The sequence below is a fragment of the Bos indicus genome, chromosome X (assembly GCF_029378745.1).
Source record: "Bos indicus isolate NIAB-ARS_2022 breed Sahiwal x Tharparkar chromosome X, NIAB-ARS_B.indTharparkar_mat_pri_1.0, whole genome shotgun sequence".
Classification (NCBI taxonomy): Eukaryota; Metazoa; Chordata; class Mammalia; order Artiodactyla; family Bovidae; genus Bos; species Bos indicus.
In genome coordinates this window covers 66,806,709-66,824,604 of record NC_091789.1, presented here as the reverse complement: position 1 = coordinate 66,824,604, position 17,896 = coordinate 66,806,709, and the positions used below count along the sequence as shown (strand labels likewise).

Below are 17,896 nucleotides of genomic sequence, written 5' to 3'. Positions count from 1 at the left end.
GCACCTGGTACATGGAGGCATTTGACCAATATTAGCTATTTCTATTCCAGTTGCAGACATAATTAGCTGAGAAAATTCTGGATGTAGCTTGATGCAAGAAGAGGTCTATTGAGCAGATGTTAGAGAGGTCCAACACTTCCTTAGCTGTTTTTTTTTTTTTTTTTTTAATTAAAAAAAATGAAACCTGTCTCTTGCGGAGAGTACGTGTCTTAGTCTATTTGGGCTGCTATGAGGGATACCAAAGACTGGGTAGCTTATAAACAACAGAATGTTTTTCTCTCAGTTCTGGAGGTTGGCCAGTCCAGGATCAATGTGACATCAGATTCAGTGGCTGATAAGGAAATGCTTCCTTATTTGGTACATGACCATCCTCTTACTGTATTTTACATGGCAGAAGAGGGCAAAGGAGCTCTCCTCCTTTATTAGAAAACTAATTCCATTCATTAAGGGTCTGTCCTCATGACTTGATCACCTCCCAAAGGCTCCAACTCCAAAGGCCGTCACACTGAGCATTAGCATTTAACATAGGAATTTGGGGGACACAGACTTTTAGTCTCTAGTAATCCCCAAAGTTCTTGTGAGAAGCTGCTCCAAGTGTGCGGTGTGTGCTCGATTGTTTCAGTCATGTCCAACTCTTTGCAGCCCCATGGACTGTAACCTGCCAGGCTACTTTGTCCGTGAGATTTCCCAGGCAAGAATACTGGCATGGGTTGCTATGTCCATCTCCAGGGGATCTTCCCAACCCAGGGATCAAACCCGAGCCTCCTGCAGTTCCTGCATTGGCAGGGAATATTTTTTTACCACTGAGCCTCCAGTGAACCCTAAGTGTAGTTGATGGAGTATACAAAGGACAACACAGAGTGACATGGAGGTCTTTTTAGGGGCAAGTAGGGGGTCAATCTTGGTAAAGACCCAGTAGCATAATTTATATTGGTCTGAGACATAATTCCTTCTCCTCACCCCCAGTGGAATAAAAAACATGAGCAGAGTAGCTGGACCTCAGGCTAGTGATGCAAGAAATAATATAAATAGGAAAAGCAGGCTGGCAAAGTATGAGGATAGATGAGAATCAAATGCTCAGTAGTGGTGGGGAAGATTTCAATAGGACTCAATTTGTTTAGCAGAAGTTTGTGTAAAAACATGAAAAGAATCAACCAAGTCAGGACATCTCTGTCACTGTGAGGACTTGATTCTACAGAGTGCTACCCTGACTTTCTAGAAAGTGCCCTGGTCTTCCCTTGCTTTTTAGAACATCAGGTTGGACCAAGATGGAGTTGGCAACTCAGAAAGTCCTACCTCCCTGGCAGACCTGACTGAGCCAGCCAAATAGTGGCTACTAGAAATAATATGGTTACCTGAACTACTGAAGTTTTCAGAAGTTTTCTTGTTTATTTGTTTGATTCGCCTTCCTCCCTAACAAGGGAGCCTGAGAGGCTCCTGGAATCTTCCATAGGTTCTTGGCTTCCAATCTAAGCTCCTACTAATACTCATATTCAGTGAAGCAAGTGAGAAGAGAGCTATTCTCATGGCTTGGGTATCTTTTCACTGGGGGCTGTGGTGGGTGTGGGTACCTTTGAATTCACTGGCTTTGCTTTATCTTTGACAATTATGCATCTGTACTGAATCTAGCATAGAAGCTTCTCTACTCATTTAACTTGGTCTTGCCTGCATTAAAAATGTTTTTATACTGCTACCTATGGCCTTCCCTGGTGGTTCAGATGGTAAAGAATCTGCCTGCAATGCAGGAGACCTGTGTTCAATCCCTGGGTCAGGAAATCCCCTGCGTAAGGAATGGGTATCCACTGCGGTATTCTTGCCCAGGGAATTCCATGGACAGAGGAGCCTGGAGGGCTACAGTCCATGGGATCATAAAGAGTCAGGCATGACTGAGCGACTAACACTTTCACTTTCATGGAGACCCTGAAGTCAGCAGTATGCTTAGCACTAAATTCAGGTCCCAGTGGAAAAAATACGTTGAGTTAAGCAAGTAACAACCTGCCCTCTTCCTCACTGCCTTTCTAGTCCACCAACTACACACATCAAGCAGCAACTGGGGCAGTGGGTTGGAAATTTGGTCTCATAAGCTTAGAGGGTGCTGCAGTGATGGAGGGAGTACCTGTTTTTCCTGAGCTGAGTCTGCTTGGGAAAAAATAAGACCCTCATGAGGAAGAGGTCTGTTGAAAATCTCAACTCAGTGTGCATTGTGTTCTCAAGGGTTCTGATCTTCTCCTAATGTTCTCTCAACAAACTCCCCCTGCCTTTCTTCTCATATTCTTCCACCTTCCCCTTTAGTCTTTGTCTTATTTAGTCTCACTGCCTCCTTTGATCTTTCTCTAGTCCTTCCCCTCTCAATCTACTCCTTGGAATTCCAAAGGAAACTTAGGTATCTCTCTGTAGCTGAGGGTCTTTCCCTCAGGGCCAGTGTAGGCAGCCTGATTTGATATGATGAAGGCTATGAAAGCCCCAGACATCCTGCATAGCTCATATCTATGCCATCCCTCTGTTCTGGGTACTGAGGTTGAGAGCACTATGCTGGTTCCCACTGCAGGTCCTTCTACATCCTGCAATCACTCCTTCCCTTATTTTGCCTACCTAAGTCTTTAGCAGTATTTTTCACATTTCCTGGTTATTGGAATAAATTAGACAAAAAAAAAAACAAACAAACAAAAAACACAACAAACAACAGCTGTTAATATGGTTCTCTTGGCATTCTTCATCAACCACTTCCCAACATTCTGACTCCATGAGTTGCTGGAATTTGTATTTTCTCTTTGTACAGGATTTCAGTCCTCTCTACACCCTGGAGCTGCTTATATTCTCAAAGCAAATTTATTACTTCTTGTCCTACCTTAAGGCTTGCCTCCATCAGCCTCTCCTCTACCACACTAACATCTAGGTGTTTTTTCCACTGATCTCAAGTCACAAGCAAGTCTTTTCCTGAAGTATTAGCTCTCAGAACTTGACTTTTTGCCAACTCTTGTGTCAAATCAAGGGCTTCCCAGGTGGCGCTAGTCATAAAGAACCAGACCTGCCAATGCAGGAGACATGAGACATGGGTTCAATCCCTGAGTTGGGAAGATCCCCTGGAGTAGGAAATGGCACCCCACTTCAGTATTGTTGCCTGGAAAATTCCATAGGCAGAGGAGCCTCGTGAGCTACAGTCTATGGGGCTGTAAAGAGTTGGACACGATTGAGCACATATGCACGTGTAAACAGAGAAGGCAATGGCACCCCACTCCAGTACTCTTGCCTGGAAAATCCCATGGACAGAGGAGCCTGGTAGGCTGCAGTCCATGGGGTCGCTAAGAGTCAGACACGACTGGGCTACTTCACTTTCACTTTTCACTTTCATGCATTGGAGAAGGAAATGGCAACCCACTCCAGTACTCTTGCCTGGAGAATCCCAGGGACAGGGGAGCCTGGTGGGCTGCCGTCTATGGGGTCACACAGAGTCGGACACGACTGAAGTGACTTAGCAGCAGCAGCAGCAGCACGTGTGAAATCAAAACTTAGTGTATCTATAAATTCCATTCCATTTCATTTAGCCCTCATCAGTTTTCAGGTGTTAGTGGTTGCTATATTCTTTCTATATCTCTGCTTCTCTGTCTCCTCCTCCAGCCTTTCAGGAACGTAGCATCTCATCAAATGATTCTCAAAGGGAAGACTTGAGAAACTGAAAAGACAGACTTCCCTCAGTCTTTCTCTCTCATTTTATTAAGACTTTAATAAATAAGTTTTAGTTCACAGCAACATTGGGGGGAAGGTACAGAGATTTTCTATATACTATCTGCTCCCACACATGCATAGTTTCCCCCATTATCAACACCCTTACCAGAGTGGTACATTTGTTACAACTGATGAAGCTACATTGACACAACATAATCACCCAGAGCCCATGTTTGAACACTATGGTTCATTCCTAGTGTTGTACATTCTATGAGTTTGGGCAAATGTATAATGATGTACATCCGTCATTATTTTGGGTTGGCCCAAAAGTTCATTTGGGAAAACATCTTCCAGCAAAAAACTCAAATGAACATTTTGGCCAACCCAGTAGTATCCTACAGAGTATTTCACTGCTCTATCTTCTGTTATTAAAAAAAGCAGAGGCATTACTTTACCAACAAAGGCCTGTCTATTCAAAGCTATGGTTTTTCCAGTAGTCATGTATGGATGTGAGAGTTGGACTATAAAGAAAGCTGAGTGCCAAAGAATTGATGCTTTTGAACTGCGGTGTTGGAGAAGACTCTTGAGAGTCCCTTGGAATGCAAGGAGATGCAACCAGTCTGTCCTAAAGGAAATTAGTCCTGAATATTCATTGGAAGGACTGATGTTGAAGCTGAAACTCCAATACTTTGGCCACCTGATGTGAAGAACTGACTCATTTGAAAAGACCCTGATGCTGGGAAAGATTGAAGGCAGGAGGAGAAGTGGATGACAGAGGATGAGTTGGTTGGATGGCATCACTGACTCAATCGACATGAGTTTGAGTAAACTCTGGGAGTTGGTGATGGACAGAAAGGCCTGGCGTGCTGCAGTCCATGGGGTTGCAAAGGGTCAGACATGGCTGAGAGATTGAACTGAACTGAACTAAGCAATCCTCTGTGCTCTGCCTAGTCATTCCCATACTCTTGCAACTCATGGCAACCACTGATCCTTTTACTGTCTCCATCTTTTTTCCTTTTCCAGAAGATCATATAGTTGGAATTTTACACTATATAGTCTTTGGGGAATGGCTTCTTTCAACTTAGTGATATGCATTTAAGGTTTTCCCACGTCTTTTCATGGCTTGAAAGCTCATTTCTTTTCAGCACTGAATAATAGTCCGTTGTTGGGATGTACCACAGTTTACTTATCCGTGTACCTAATGAAGGACATCTTGGTTGCTTCCAAGTTTTGGCAATTATGGATAAAGTTGCTGTAAACATCTGTGTGCAGGTTCTTCTGTGGCTGTAAGTTTTCAACTCCTTTGGGTAAATACCAAGTAGTATGATTGCTGGATCATATGGTATGAATATGTTTAGTTTTGTAAGAAACTATCTTCCAAAGTGGGCACACTCTCTTTTTATGCCTTTCTTCTCTTCCTCCAAGGAGGACTCTTTTCTTTGGATTACTTCACTGGAATTGTTGGCTTTCAAGCTGGAACTACAACCATGCCCCCTGCAAAGAAATATTCTCCATCAGACTCATTCCTACTCTTATTCCCAACTCTGACACCCACACCACTGTTGGGCCCCATGAAAAGCATTAGCTTGTGGCTAACCCTTCCCACTTACTCATCATGAACCATTGACATTTGGCCAGATACCAAGTCCCTGAAGAGCATAGGACTAGATCTCTAGGGAGGAGGGTCAGTTTAAGTAGCAGACAATGATAATTTGTTCTCTAAACAGTGTAGATGTAATAACATAACTTAATGCTGAATCAAAGGAAATAGTCAAACTCCAAACCAATTTGATTTGCAGCTTGGAATAAAAGGCAACATGTCTTGATTTAAATGTCAGGCCCACTGCTGAGTGATGATTTAATAACTCTTATGAGGGATCTTGTCACAGCAAATTCAACACTGGAATAGAATGACTCACAGAGAGGGTGTTAGAAATGATACAGAAGAGCACAAAAAGAAACAGGATTATCTCAAGGCTTATCTAGAAGCTTTGCATAAAGCTAATTTGCAGTTAGGACCTCTTCTCTCACCCTATCCTGCCACCCAGTCTTTCTTGTCACAGATAACTATGCATGTATGTAGATACAATCCCCAGGTGTGATGTCAGCTCACTGCAGTATTTTCTGGGGACACAGGTCCAGCATGCAGGCTCAGTCCATGCATTCAGGCTGAAAGGCTAAGCACCTGTGAGCCTGGCTATTTTTGAAGGTGATCTCAAAAATTCATCCCATCCTATTGCTGTATCTTTACAAAGGTACTTAATTATTTTCTCCCATTTTAAGAGTGAGAGAGCTGAGATCCTATAGAGTTAAGAGATTTCTTCAAAGACTCCAGTTTCTTGACTCTCAGGGAATCAGTAGTTCCTTCTCAGTACATTATGAGATCTCTCTCCTTGACCTGTCCCAGCTTCCCTGGGCTAGCACACTAGAATGCTCAAGGCTGACCAGGCCCCAGTTTCAGCCAGCTTGCCAGGTCACTGAGGAACCATGCATAGCTGTTCTTAAGGAAGAAGAATCCATTCTTCTGGGGTAATCTTTCAGTCATCAAGATTCATTTTGGAGGTAATGCAAAGTATAAAATTGTGATGTTTGCCTCGATGACAGTTGCTCAATCTTGAAAATATGAACATTTTTGTCCAGATCATTTTTTGTGGTGGGAGGCTGCTTTGCATATTGTTGGATGTGTTGCAGCGTCTGTGGCCTCTGGTTAACTGGTCTCTGCCTATAGCAAAGGATTACTTCCAATCCCTTTTACACAGAGCTTTTAGGTTAATCTCCCAAACTGTACTTCTAACTCAGTGATTCTTAATACCTCCACCCTGGGGACATGGCCAAGTCTGTCAATATTTTTGGTTTTCACAGTTCAGTGGAGCAGGGATAAGTTGAAGACATCTAGTAGGTAGAGCCAGGGTGTTACAATTCACAGAACAACACTACCCACCCCCATTACGACAAAGAATTCTTTGGCCTAAAATGTCAATAGTAACAAGGATGAGAAACTTTATCATATCATTAGATAATTAGATAATTATTTCTGATGATTAGATAATCATCAGAAATTACCATTGTTCTCCACTCCTGGTGGTAAAGATGACAGAGTCATGATCCTTCCTTGTCTAGATTCAGCTCATTATTTGCCATCTACAGCTTCTTTTCTGAAATGACTCTGAATGGAGTGCTGTTTCTGAACCATGTGGTCTGCATTCTCACTTGTATAACTTTGCTCACACCAACCTCTCCCCCTGCCCAGAATGCCCACTTCTCATGACTAAAGTCTTGTTGAAATGCTAGCTACTCTATAAAACCCTACCTGAACCTAAATCCTCTCAGCTACAAGTAATTCTTTCCCTGGATATTATGTACATTTTTTACTTGTATGTCTCTCAAAACATTTATCATATTCATAATAGAATGGAAAATTTGAATTGGAAGCTGCCTTTAGAAATGTCTCCAGTAAAATTCCCTTTACTTTAGAAAAAGGAAATTGAGACCAAGAACAGTGAATTAATTAGGTGAAGGTATCATGAGTGTGTGTGTGTGCTAAGTTGCTTCAGTTGTGTCCAACTCTTTGCAACCCTATGGACTACAGCCCGCCAGGCCCCTCTCTCCATGGGATTCTACAGGAAAGAGTACTGGAGTGGGTTGCCATGTCCTACTCCAGGGGATCTTCCTGACTCAGGGATTGAACCCGAGTCTCCTACATCTCTTCCATTGGCAGGTGGGTTCTTTACCACTAGCGCCACCTGGGAAGCCCAAAGTTATCATACTTTCTCATAACACTTGGGCCATAATAACGTGTATTGTTGATTCCACTCTCCTGGCATGGTTGAAATGGATAACCATGGGCTTAGTCCTGGCATTCAAATTTCAACTCTGACACTTGTAAGTTGATAAAGTAATTAAGTTTCTGAGATTACTAAATCTTCAGCTCTAAATGGAAATAACCATGGCTGTTGTGAGAATCAAATGAGATGATGTATTCAAAATGTATGGCACATAGTAGATACTTAATAAATAATTGTCAGATGAATAGAAGGATCAATTGTATTTCAAGAAATAGAATTTAGGGATTGGTGATGTTCCATGGGGCTTCACTAAAAGTTGATTGGAGGTAAAGTGTGGTAGCTTATTCCCATGGCTTCCTACTTTTACCTCCTTCCACAGAAAACACGAGTTCCTCTGTAGGCCATGAGACCAGTGTCCAAGCTTTCTGTGGAGTATGTGAATAATGACAGCATCTCTCAACTTGGGAATGTAGTTCTTAAAAGGTTTGCTCTTTCCCCTCGTTTGCAATGCTAATGTTGTAACCTCTCTGTTCCCTCAGGTAAATAACAGGTAGGGTTGTCCAGAGAGGATTGGATAGGAGATATATTTCCTCTATTTCTCTTTGATTTCCTGTGTGATAGCAGCCTTGGGCTTAGATGCTTTTCAGTGGCTTAACTGGCATCTCTGTGAGAGGAAATTCTGCACTTCGAATGGCAATGGGGGCACTTTGGTGTTGGCTTTTAGCCCAGGGATACCTGGTTCTGACTTGGCTTCAATAAGGTTTATTAAGACCTTTCTAGCTAGCTCTTCACTCTGGAGCTGCCCACTGTGTCAGCTTTCTTCCTGCTTAGGGCTTTGGAGTAATGGCATGCTATGCATTTATTCCTTTCATTTACAGAAACAAGTCTTTCCCTGGCCCCAGGGTGCATGGACCTAATAGAAAAAGCTCTGCCCCTCCAATGGGGGTGGGGGTGACCAGACAGGAAACTGAAGCAGCAGCTTGAGGCTTCTGATACCTGCCTAGACTAGATTGGAAGCATTGCAGAGAGGAGGAAACTCTCCAACAGTGGCCCTTCCACAAAGCTGGCTTCTGCCTACTCTGTCATGTGAGCACAGGAGCTTTTCATTTGAGGGGTTAGGAAAGAAGCTCTGGTGAGTGAGTCTACTGCAAATTGACACAGGATCCCCCTCTGTACGGTTTACAGATTAAGGGTCCTGTAAGAGGCAAATGGCTTTTGGGAGGATGAGAAAAACAGTAGAGGGCAGAGAACCAGATTGAAAGTAAAGATACTTGATCTGGATCCCTGCCTGTACCTGCTATTTCTGAGAGAGTTTCTAAAGGCTTTAAATTGAGCCTCACATTCCTGTCTGTGAAGCAGGTACAAATAGCCTGTAGCCTTCCTTGTAAGGATGGCAAAACTGGAAGGTTTGCCCTTCTCTAGAGTTTTCACTCTGTGAAATCCTAAGTATATAAAACCTCCTACTTTTACTGAGTGACTGAGTGAATGAAAAAGTGAGTGTCTAAAGGAAGGTGTGACAAGGTTGGAATAGGGGATCCAGCTCTCTTGTCTGCTTGCCTCAAGATGGTATTTTTCACTTTACTCTTCCCAGAGTTCTACTGTCATTGTTCACATTGCAGTTACTCAGAAAGTTGGATTCCTTTCTTCTCTATCATATTCAGAGTTGAGCTCTGAAGAATGATTGAACATTGACTACTCAGAGTGGTGAGAAGTGTATATGTATGTATGCACATTCAATAAGCATTTTAGGCAAAAGAAACAGAATACACTTATGCCTTATAGCACATTCCAGAAACAAATAAAATAGCTGGTTTTGTCATTTTAATTCAAATTTTAAGTCATAGTTTTGTGTGTTGAGGTTTGAAAATGCAAATATTTCTATCTTTGAAGTATTGTTAGGCTAAATCATACTGAGCATCCACTGTTGACAGAGCATGGGGGGCATTATCAAAAAAGAAACAAATACATTTACTCTATTGAGCCAACAATCTGGAAGGAGGTAAAAAGTAAATGAAAAATACATGATATGAAAATCTTCATTCCAACATTTTGTCTAACAGGTATACTTATGTAAGTGGTATATAGATAAATTCCTGGAGGGCTACCTGGTTGAGGTGACTTGCGCTCACTGGGGTTAGCCAGGGAAGATTCCCTGGAGGTGCTGAATACTGAAGAGTATTCTTAGGAAGATATGAATTGGTGAACAAAAGGAAAGAAACTGTTTATAGCAAGAGAGACAGCATGAGTGATGCCTTGGTGCTCGAAAGATTATTTCTAAGGTGGGAAATTAGGGATAAATTAGCCTGGCCCTAACGGAAAAGCAAAGCAGCCTAACTTGGGGGTATTTTAGACTCATTAAATAACATGCCAACCAGACAATAAAAACAAGGAAAATTAAGGGTCAGTGGGAACCATGTGAAAAGAAATAATTGTTTATTGAAAAATAAATTGTCATGAGGGGAGATCAATCAAGATGGTGAAGTGAGAGGACTTGGGGACCACATTCCCCCCATACAAACATCAAAAATGTATTATGTGTGGAACAAGTCTCTCTGAAAATCATCTGGAAACTGGCAGAAGGACTCCTGCACAAGCAAGTCTATATGAAAGATACATACGTAATTTGATAGGAAGGAAGAAAAGGACCTGAGTCTCTGGGAAGGGAGAATGCAAGGATGGAGACAGTGAGAGTTACAAATTGGGTCCCCAGTCCTGGGGTCCTATGTGTAGGAGACAAGCCATTTTGGCTGGTTGGAAAACCACAGGGATTATTGAGGGGTGGTGGAGTAGGGTTGCAGGAAACCTGAACTCTGCTCATGTGCTTGTGTACACATGCTTGCTTGTTCCCTAGGCAGGGCATAGAGAGCTCTTCTCTGGTGACTGCCCAGTTTCCCATGAATGCCTTGCTGTGCCTCAGCCTAAACCAAGCAAATGCTCCAGCCCTACTCACTCCACATCACAATGCAGCACTGAATCTGGGGCAGCCACAACCAAGGAGAAGACTCAACCATGGGATACAGAGGTGATCAGGTCCTAGGGCAAAGTCTCCGTAGAATAGCAGTGGCTATCATGGGTGCTTATTCAAGCAGTATATCAGAAGCAGCCTAGACCTCTGAGGAGTCCACTATAGCTCAATCCCCAATTTACACTGAGAGTTCACATGGACCCTGCCTGCCTTGTGATATGGCATGGTAGCATGGGTGGCAGAGGCTGGAACAGTAGTCAGCTATGAGGAACAAAGGGAACTTGTATCTAAGGCTTTGTTTGAGCAGAGAGGAAACAGTTTCAGGTGCCCGTATAGGCAGCTTATTGGAGACAGTTTGGATCACTATCTGCAGCTGACTTGAGCAGAGAGCCTGCATGAGGCCCCCTTACTTTAGCACTCCCCATCTCTGGGACAAGGGTCCTGGTTTAGGGAGAGGGGAAAATACATGCATAAAGGCAACAGAGCCAGCTTGAACTCAGACTTCAGAGCTTTTCCTCCAGCAACATGGGATTAGATCCAATCCTTGATAGGGTGGTAATAGCCACTGAGCAGAAGTCCCACCTCACACTGGCTCCAGCTCTAGCCCCTCCATTTCAAGCCCAAACACATGGAACTGAAATAACATGCTACTGAAAAATCAATGAGTCAATGAAGAAACCAAAGAGGAAATCAGAAAATACTTGAGACAAATGAAAATTGAAACACAACACATCAAAATCTATGAGATTCAGCAAAAGCAGTTCTAAGATGGAAGTTTATAACAATGAAGGCCTTGCTTAAGAAAAAAAAAATATTGAATAAACAACCTAACCTAAGGAATTAGAAAACAAAGAACAACAACAACAACCAAAAAAAAAAAAAAAAAAACAAAGTCAGTAGAAGAAAGAAAATAAAGATCAGAGGGAAAATAAAGATAAAAAAATAGAAAAAAATCAATGAAACCAAGATCTGTTTTTTAAAAAGGTAAACAAAATTGATAAACTTTCACCCAGCATCACCAATAAGAAAAGAGAGAAGGCCCAAGTAAACAAAATAAGAAATGGAAGAGGATAAAGCACAACTGCTACCACAGAGATACAAAAAATAATGAGAATACTAGGAATAGTTATATGCCAACAAATTAGGCAGACTAGAAGAAAGAAAATTTCTAGAAACATACACTCTGCCAAGATTCGATCAAGGAGAAATAGATAATTTGAACCAACTGATCACTAGTAGTCAAACTGAATTTGTAATTTCAAAAATACTCCCTGTAAACAAAAATCCAGAATTAGATGGCTTCACATGGGAATTCTACCAACCATATGAAGAAAAGATGATACTTACCCTTCTGAAACTATTCAAAAAAAAAAAAAATTAAAGAGGAGGGAACACTCCCAGATTTATTCTATGAGGCCACCATTACTCTTCCCTGGTGGCTCAGATGGTAAAGAATCCGCCTGCAATGCAAGAGATCAGGGTTTGATCCCTGGGTCAAGAAGATCCCCTGGAGAAGGGAATGGCTACCTACTCCAGTATTCTTGCTTGGAGCATTCCATGGATAGAGGAGCCTGGCGGGCTACAGTCTATGGGGTTGCAGAGTCAGATGCAACTGAACAACTAACACTTTCATTTTACCATTACTCTTATACCAAAAGCAAACAAAGATACTGCAAAAACAGAAAATTACAGGCTAATATGTTTGATGAACATAGATGAAAATATCCTCAACAAAATATTAGCATATGGGATTGTTACCATCTAAATTCCGTATATATGAATAGCATTGAAACATGTATAATATCATATAAGAAATGAATCGCCAGTCCAGGTTTGATGCAGGATACAGGAAGCTTGGGGCTGGTGCACTGGGATGACCCAGAGGGATGGTATGGGGAGGGAGGTGGGAGGGGGGTTCAGGATTGGGAACACGTGTACACCCGTGGCAGATTCATGTTGATGTATGGCAAAACTAATACAATATTGTAAAGTAATTAGCCTCTAGTTAAAATAAATAAATTTAAATTTAAAAAGATAAAAAAATTAGCAAACCAAATTCAACAAAATATAAAAAGTATCATATACCATGATCAAGTGGGATTTATTCCAGGGAAGCAAGAATGCTTCAGTATTTACAAATCAATCAATGTGATACCCAGATTAATAAAATTAAAAAATCACATGATTATTACATGATTAATAGATGCAGGAAAAAATTTTTGACAAAATTCAATATCCATTTGTGATAAAAACCCTCATCACAGTGGGTATAGAGTGAATGTATCTGAGTATAATAAATACCAGTTATAGCAAACCCACAGCTAACTTATGCTCACTCAGTGGTGAAAAGCTGAAATCCTTTCCTCTAAATTCAGGAAGATGACAGTGATGCCCAATCTTGCCCTTTCTATTTAACATAGTATTGGAAGTGCTAGCCATAGTAACCAGACAAGAAAAAGAAAAAGCATCCAAATTGAAATGAAGAAGTAAAACTGTCACTTTTTACAGATGACACAATACAACATATAAATAAACCTAAAGTATTCACCAAAAAACTATTAGAACTAATAAATAAATTCTGTAACATTGCAGGATATAAGATTAATATACAGAAGTCTGCTGCTTTCCTATACATTTTTAATGATCAGAAAAATAAAGTTAAAAAATCTATTTTAAAACTGCATCAAAAAGAATAAAATTCTTAGGAACAGACTTAACCAAAGAGGTGAAAAACCTATACCCTGAAAGCTGTAAAACATTGATGAAGGAAACTGAAGATGACACAAAGAAATGGAAAACCTAGCTCATGCTCTTGGATTAGGAGACTTAATATTGCTAAAATGGCTATACAACAGAAAGAAAGAAATCTACAGATTTAATGCAATCCCTATTAAAATACTAAATATTAAAACCCTAAACCTAATAAAATACTCGTAATATTTGTCACCAAGCTAGAACACATAATCCTAAAATTCATGTAGAACCACAAAACACTCAAAATTGCCAAAGCAATCTTGAAAAAAAAGAACAACTGGAGGTATAACCCTTCCAGATTTCAGACTATACTACAAAGCTACAATAATCAAAATAGCATAGTACAGGCACAAAAACAGACAGATAGATTAATAGAACAGAATAGAGTGCCCAGAAATAAACCTACACACTTGCTTGCTTGCTTGCTAAGTCACTTCAGTTATGTCCAACTCTGTACGACCCCATAGATGGCAGCCCACCAGGCTCCCCCGTCCCTGGGATTCTCCAGGGAAGAACACTGGAGTGGGCTGCCATTTCCTTCTCCAAAACCTACACACTATGGTCAATTAATTCATGACAAAGGAGGCAAAAATATACAACAGAGAAAAAACAGTCTTTCCAATAAGTGGTGCTTGAAAAATTGGACAGCTATATATAAAACCATAATATTTCCTCATACCACATACAAAAATAAACCCAAAATCGATTAAGAATCTAAATGTAAGACCTGAAACCACAAAATTCCTAGGAAAGAACATAGGCAGAACAGTCTTTGACATAAATTGTAGCATTGCCTTTTTTTGGTATCTGTCTTCCAAGGAAAAGAAATAAAAGCAGAAATAAGCAAATGGGACCTAATTAAACTTAAAAGCTTTTGCACAGCAAAGGAAACTATCAACAAAATAAAAAGAGAACCTGTGAAATGGAGGAAAATGCTTACAAATAACATGATCTACTGTGATTAATACCCAAAATAGAAAAAAATAGCTCATACAACTTAATATTGTAAAAACAAACAACCAATTTAAAATTGGACAGAAAATATGAATAGAGATTTTCCCAAAGAATATATACAGATGGCCAACAGGTACACGAAAAGGTACTCAATATTACTAATTATCATAAATTCAAGTCAAACCAATGAGACATCACCTCACACATGTCAGAATGGTTATCATCAAAAAGTCTACAAGTAACAAATGTTGGTGAAGACGTGGAGAAAAAGGAACACTGTACATTGTTGGTGGGGATATCAATTGCTGTAGACATTATGGAAAACTGTTTGGAGAGTCCTTAAAAAATGACTGTATGATCTAACAATTCCACTCCTGTGTATATATCAGGAAAACATGAAAACACTAATTCAAAAAGCTACATGCACCCCAATGTTCATAACAGCATTATTTACAATAAACAGCATATGAAAGCAACCCAAATGTCCATCAACAGATGAAAGGATAAAGAAGATGTGGTATATATATATATATATATATATATATATATATATATATATATATATATTTGGGGAGGGGGGTGGTTTGCCAAAATGTTTGTTCAGGTTTTTCCATATGATGTTATGGAAAAACTAAACATTTTGGCCAACCCAATGCAATGGACTATTACTCTGTCATAAAAATATTGATAATGTAATTCTGCCATTTGAAGCTATATGAATGGATCTAGAGAATATTATGCTTAGTGATTTGTCAAACAGAGAAAGACAAGTACTGTATGATATCACTTATATGTGGAATTTAAAAATATAATATAAATGAATGTATATGGCAAAATAGAAACAGATTCGCAGATATGGAATAGAAACTTCATTACCAGTGGGACTAGGAAAGGGGGGAGTGACAAGATAGGGGTATGGGATTAAGAGATACATACTACTGTGTATAAAATAGAGAAGTAACAAGGATATATTGTATAGCACAGTGAATTATAGCCATTGCCTTATAATAAATTTTAAATGAAAGTATAATCTGTGAGAGCTTCCTTGGCTCAGGTGGTAAAGAATCTGCCTGCAATGCGGGAGAGCTGGGCCCAATTCCTGGGTTTGGGTTTGATCCCTGAGTTGAGAAGATCCCCTGGAGAAAGGAATGGCAACCCACTCCAATATTCTTGCCTGGAGAATCCCAAGGACAGAGAAGCCTGTTGGGCTACAGTCCATGGGGTCTCAAAGAGTCGGACATGACTGAGTGACTAACACTATAATTTGTAAAAGTACTGAACCACAATGCTGCACATGTAAAACTAATATAATCTTGTAAATCAACTACACTTCAATTAATAAATGTAAATTGCCCTGAAAATCAGTCTTGACATCACCACTGACTGACTATTGTCAGGACTTGCTTTCTATAGGACTGTGATATAGGTGAAAGCCACTTTTTATTCTCAGGATTCCTCTGCCATTTTGTATCACTGGGCATCTACTCCAATTTCTGGAGTCCTATTCTCTTAAGCACTTGATTTCAGCAGTTACTTATTACTCTGATCCCTTGTGATATAATAGCTTTCTTTCTTTGGGGATTGACTTTTTCTGATGGATCTCTGAAAAAACTCAAATACTTCAAAGGAAAGAATCTACCTGTGGTAGAATAAATGATGGGTGGAGTGGATGTTTGTGAACAGGTGACTTTTCCCATTAACCTTCAGACTGAAACTACCCCTTAGAAGATTGGCCTTGATTCCAGTGCATATTTCTTCCCTGAATGTTGAAAGATTAGGTTAGAATAGAGACACATGGCATGGAGCAAGTAATTTGATTTTGCCTGCATATTTCCCATGATACAGGATATAGTTCTTTGAAAACAGTTCATGCAGTGTAGTATATCAGTGTGGTTAAAAGTGCAGAGCTGCAGAGTTAGGATGAGCAAGTGTTTATATTCTGATTCTACCACTTCCTATCTGTGTGATTTTCCTCAAACCTGTGCCTAGGTTGCCTCATCTTGTATAAAATAGGTAGGGATAATAAGAGTACCTAACTCCTATAGTTACTATAATGTTCAATGAGATATATGTCTAAAGAATTTAACATAGTTCTTAACACTTGATCCAGTTGTTCTTCTCATCACTGTCATTAGCATCACCACCACTGCCATTACCCACACCACTTCCATTCTGTTACAGATGTGTAACAAAATAACATTTTATAACCTCTTGCTAAAGCTAATATCAGCCATCAGCAAAGGAAGAAAGAGTGAGCCTAGTCTCATTCACTGTTTCCTACTCTCACTTTAACCCTAACATCTCCAAGAGAATGTATGAGAAGACAATCTAACACTTATGTCTCTATCCCTGTTTCCACAGGTACCTGTCGGCTTGGCTGGGCCTATTACTGTGCTGGAGGTGGCGCAGCTGCAGCCATGTTGATTTGCACCTGGCTCTCTTGCTTTGCTGGAAGAAACCCCAAGCCTGTCATGTTGGTGGAGAGCATCATGAGGAACACCAATTCTTATACCATGGAGCTTGACCATTGCCTCAAACCTTGAGATTTGGCAGAATTGGAGAGGGTGGGAAAGAGGAAGGAAGGGAGCCTTGAAAAGAAGTACTAAGACTAGGCCAGTTGCTACCCACTTGCCAGTCATGTAACACAGTGTTTGTATGCTTTTTAACTCATCATTCATTTTCACTTTGCCTTAAATCAATGGGTCAGTGGCTATTTACAAAATTCACCAAGGACAATAATTCTCTCAAATGTTTATCTAGCTGGTGAGTACCCACTGGCTTTCAAGTCCCAAAGTGCCCTTTCATACAAAATAATAAGAAAGATCCTCAGTTGAAAGCTGTACAATCAAGCAGTTCTTCAGAATTCTGCATCTTCTGTGACTTACCCCAAAGCTTAAACGTTGGGTAAAAACACTTATGGGCTTTCCAGGTGGCTCAGCAGTAAAGAATCTGCCTGCAATGCAGGAGACATGGGTTCAATCATCCCTGAATTGGGAAGATTCCCCTGGAGAACGGCATGGCAACCAACTCCAGTATTCTTGCCTGGGAAATCCCATGGACAGAGGAGGCTTGCAGGCTGCAGTCCATAGGGTCACAAAAGAGTCAGACTCAACTTAGTTACCAAACAACAGCATCAGCAGCAACAACAAAAACACTAGTGCAGGGAGGAGCCATGAGATGAACAGGGCTGGTTCCTACTGCTCCATTCCTTTGGTCCTCCCTTGATATTTGTTGCCATCTGTAAACATCTATGAAGTGCCCCTGCCCAATTTTTTATGCCTCTCTCATGATTGTGCTTTGACTCTTCTTCTTTTTTCCTGCTTCTCTTCCTTTCTGGTTGTGACGAAGCTTGTGGGGAGAGCGACTGCCAGTGGAAAAAACAGTAATCAAGGATGCTTGCATGTAGTCTAAGATTCCTTCCTCATTATGCTTTAGAAAATATTCATAAGAGTTCATTTTGTGTTCTGGCCGGGTGACTGGCATTAAAATAGTAGCAAGTATTCCCTCTTCCCTTATAGATACAGGAATGGTTTTCATCAGATGTTCTGAGCAGAGACTAGCATTTGTTGTGTGCTCAATAAATACTAATTCAAAATGATGATGACAAGGATGTTTCTGCTGGTTCTTTATTGAAATTTTTCAATAGACAAGAGTTCATTTTCACTGACAAGGAAATCCACAGTGGCCTTTTGCCCCCATAGTCATTCCCAGCATGATACATGTTTCTCTGCCTGTTTCAAAGACTTTCAAGTGCTTTCCCTTCCATATGGGG

At 40.5% G+C, this 17,896-nt stretch overlaps 1 protein-coding gene across 2 annotated transcripts in view; it reads left to right on the top strand.

Annotated features, from left to right (window-relative positions):
• LHFPL1 (LHFPL tetraspan subfamily member 1) overlaps positions 1-17,679 on the top strand; it is a 60,435-nt gene extending 42,756 nt beyond the window's left edge. For both annotated transcript variants that reach the window (XM_070783451.1, XM_019956477.2), the window contains one exon: positions 16,486-17,679. In XM_070783451.1, coding sequence (XP_070639552.1) covers positions 16,486-16,667 — 182 coding nt within the window. In that variant the 3' untranslated portion in view covers positions 16,668-17,679. The remainder of the gene's footprint in view (positions 1-16,485) is intronic.
• Positions 17,680-17,896: the final 217 nt, after the last annotated feature.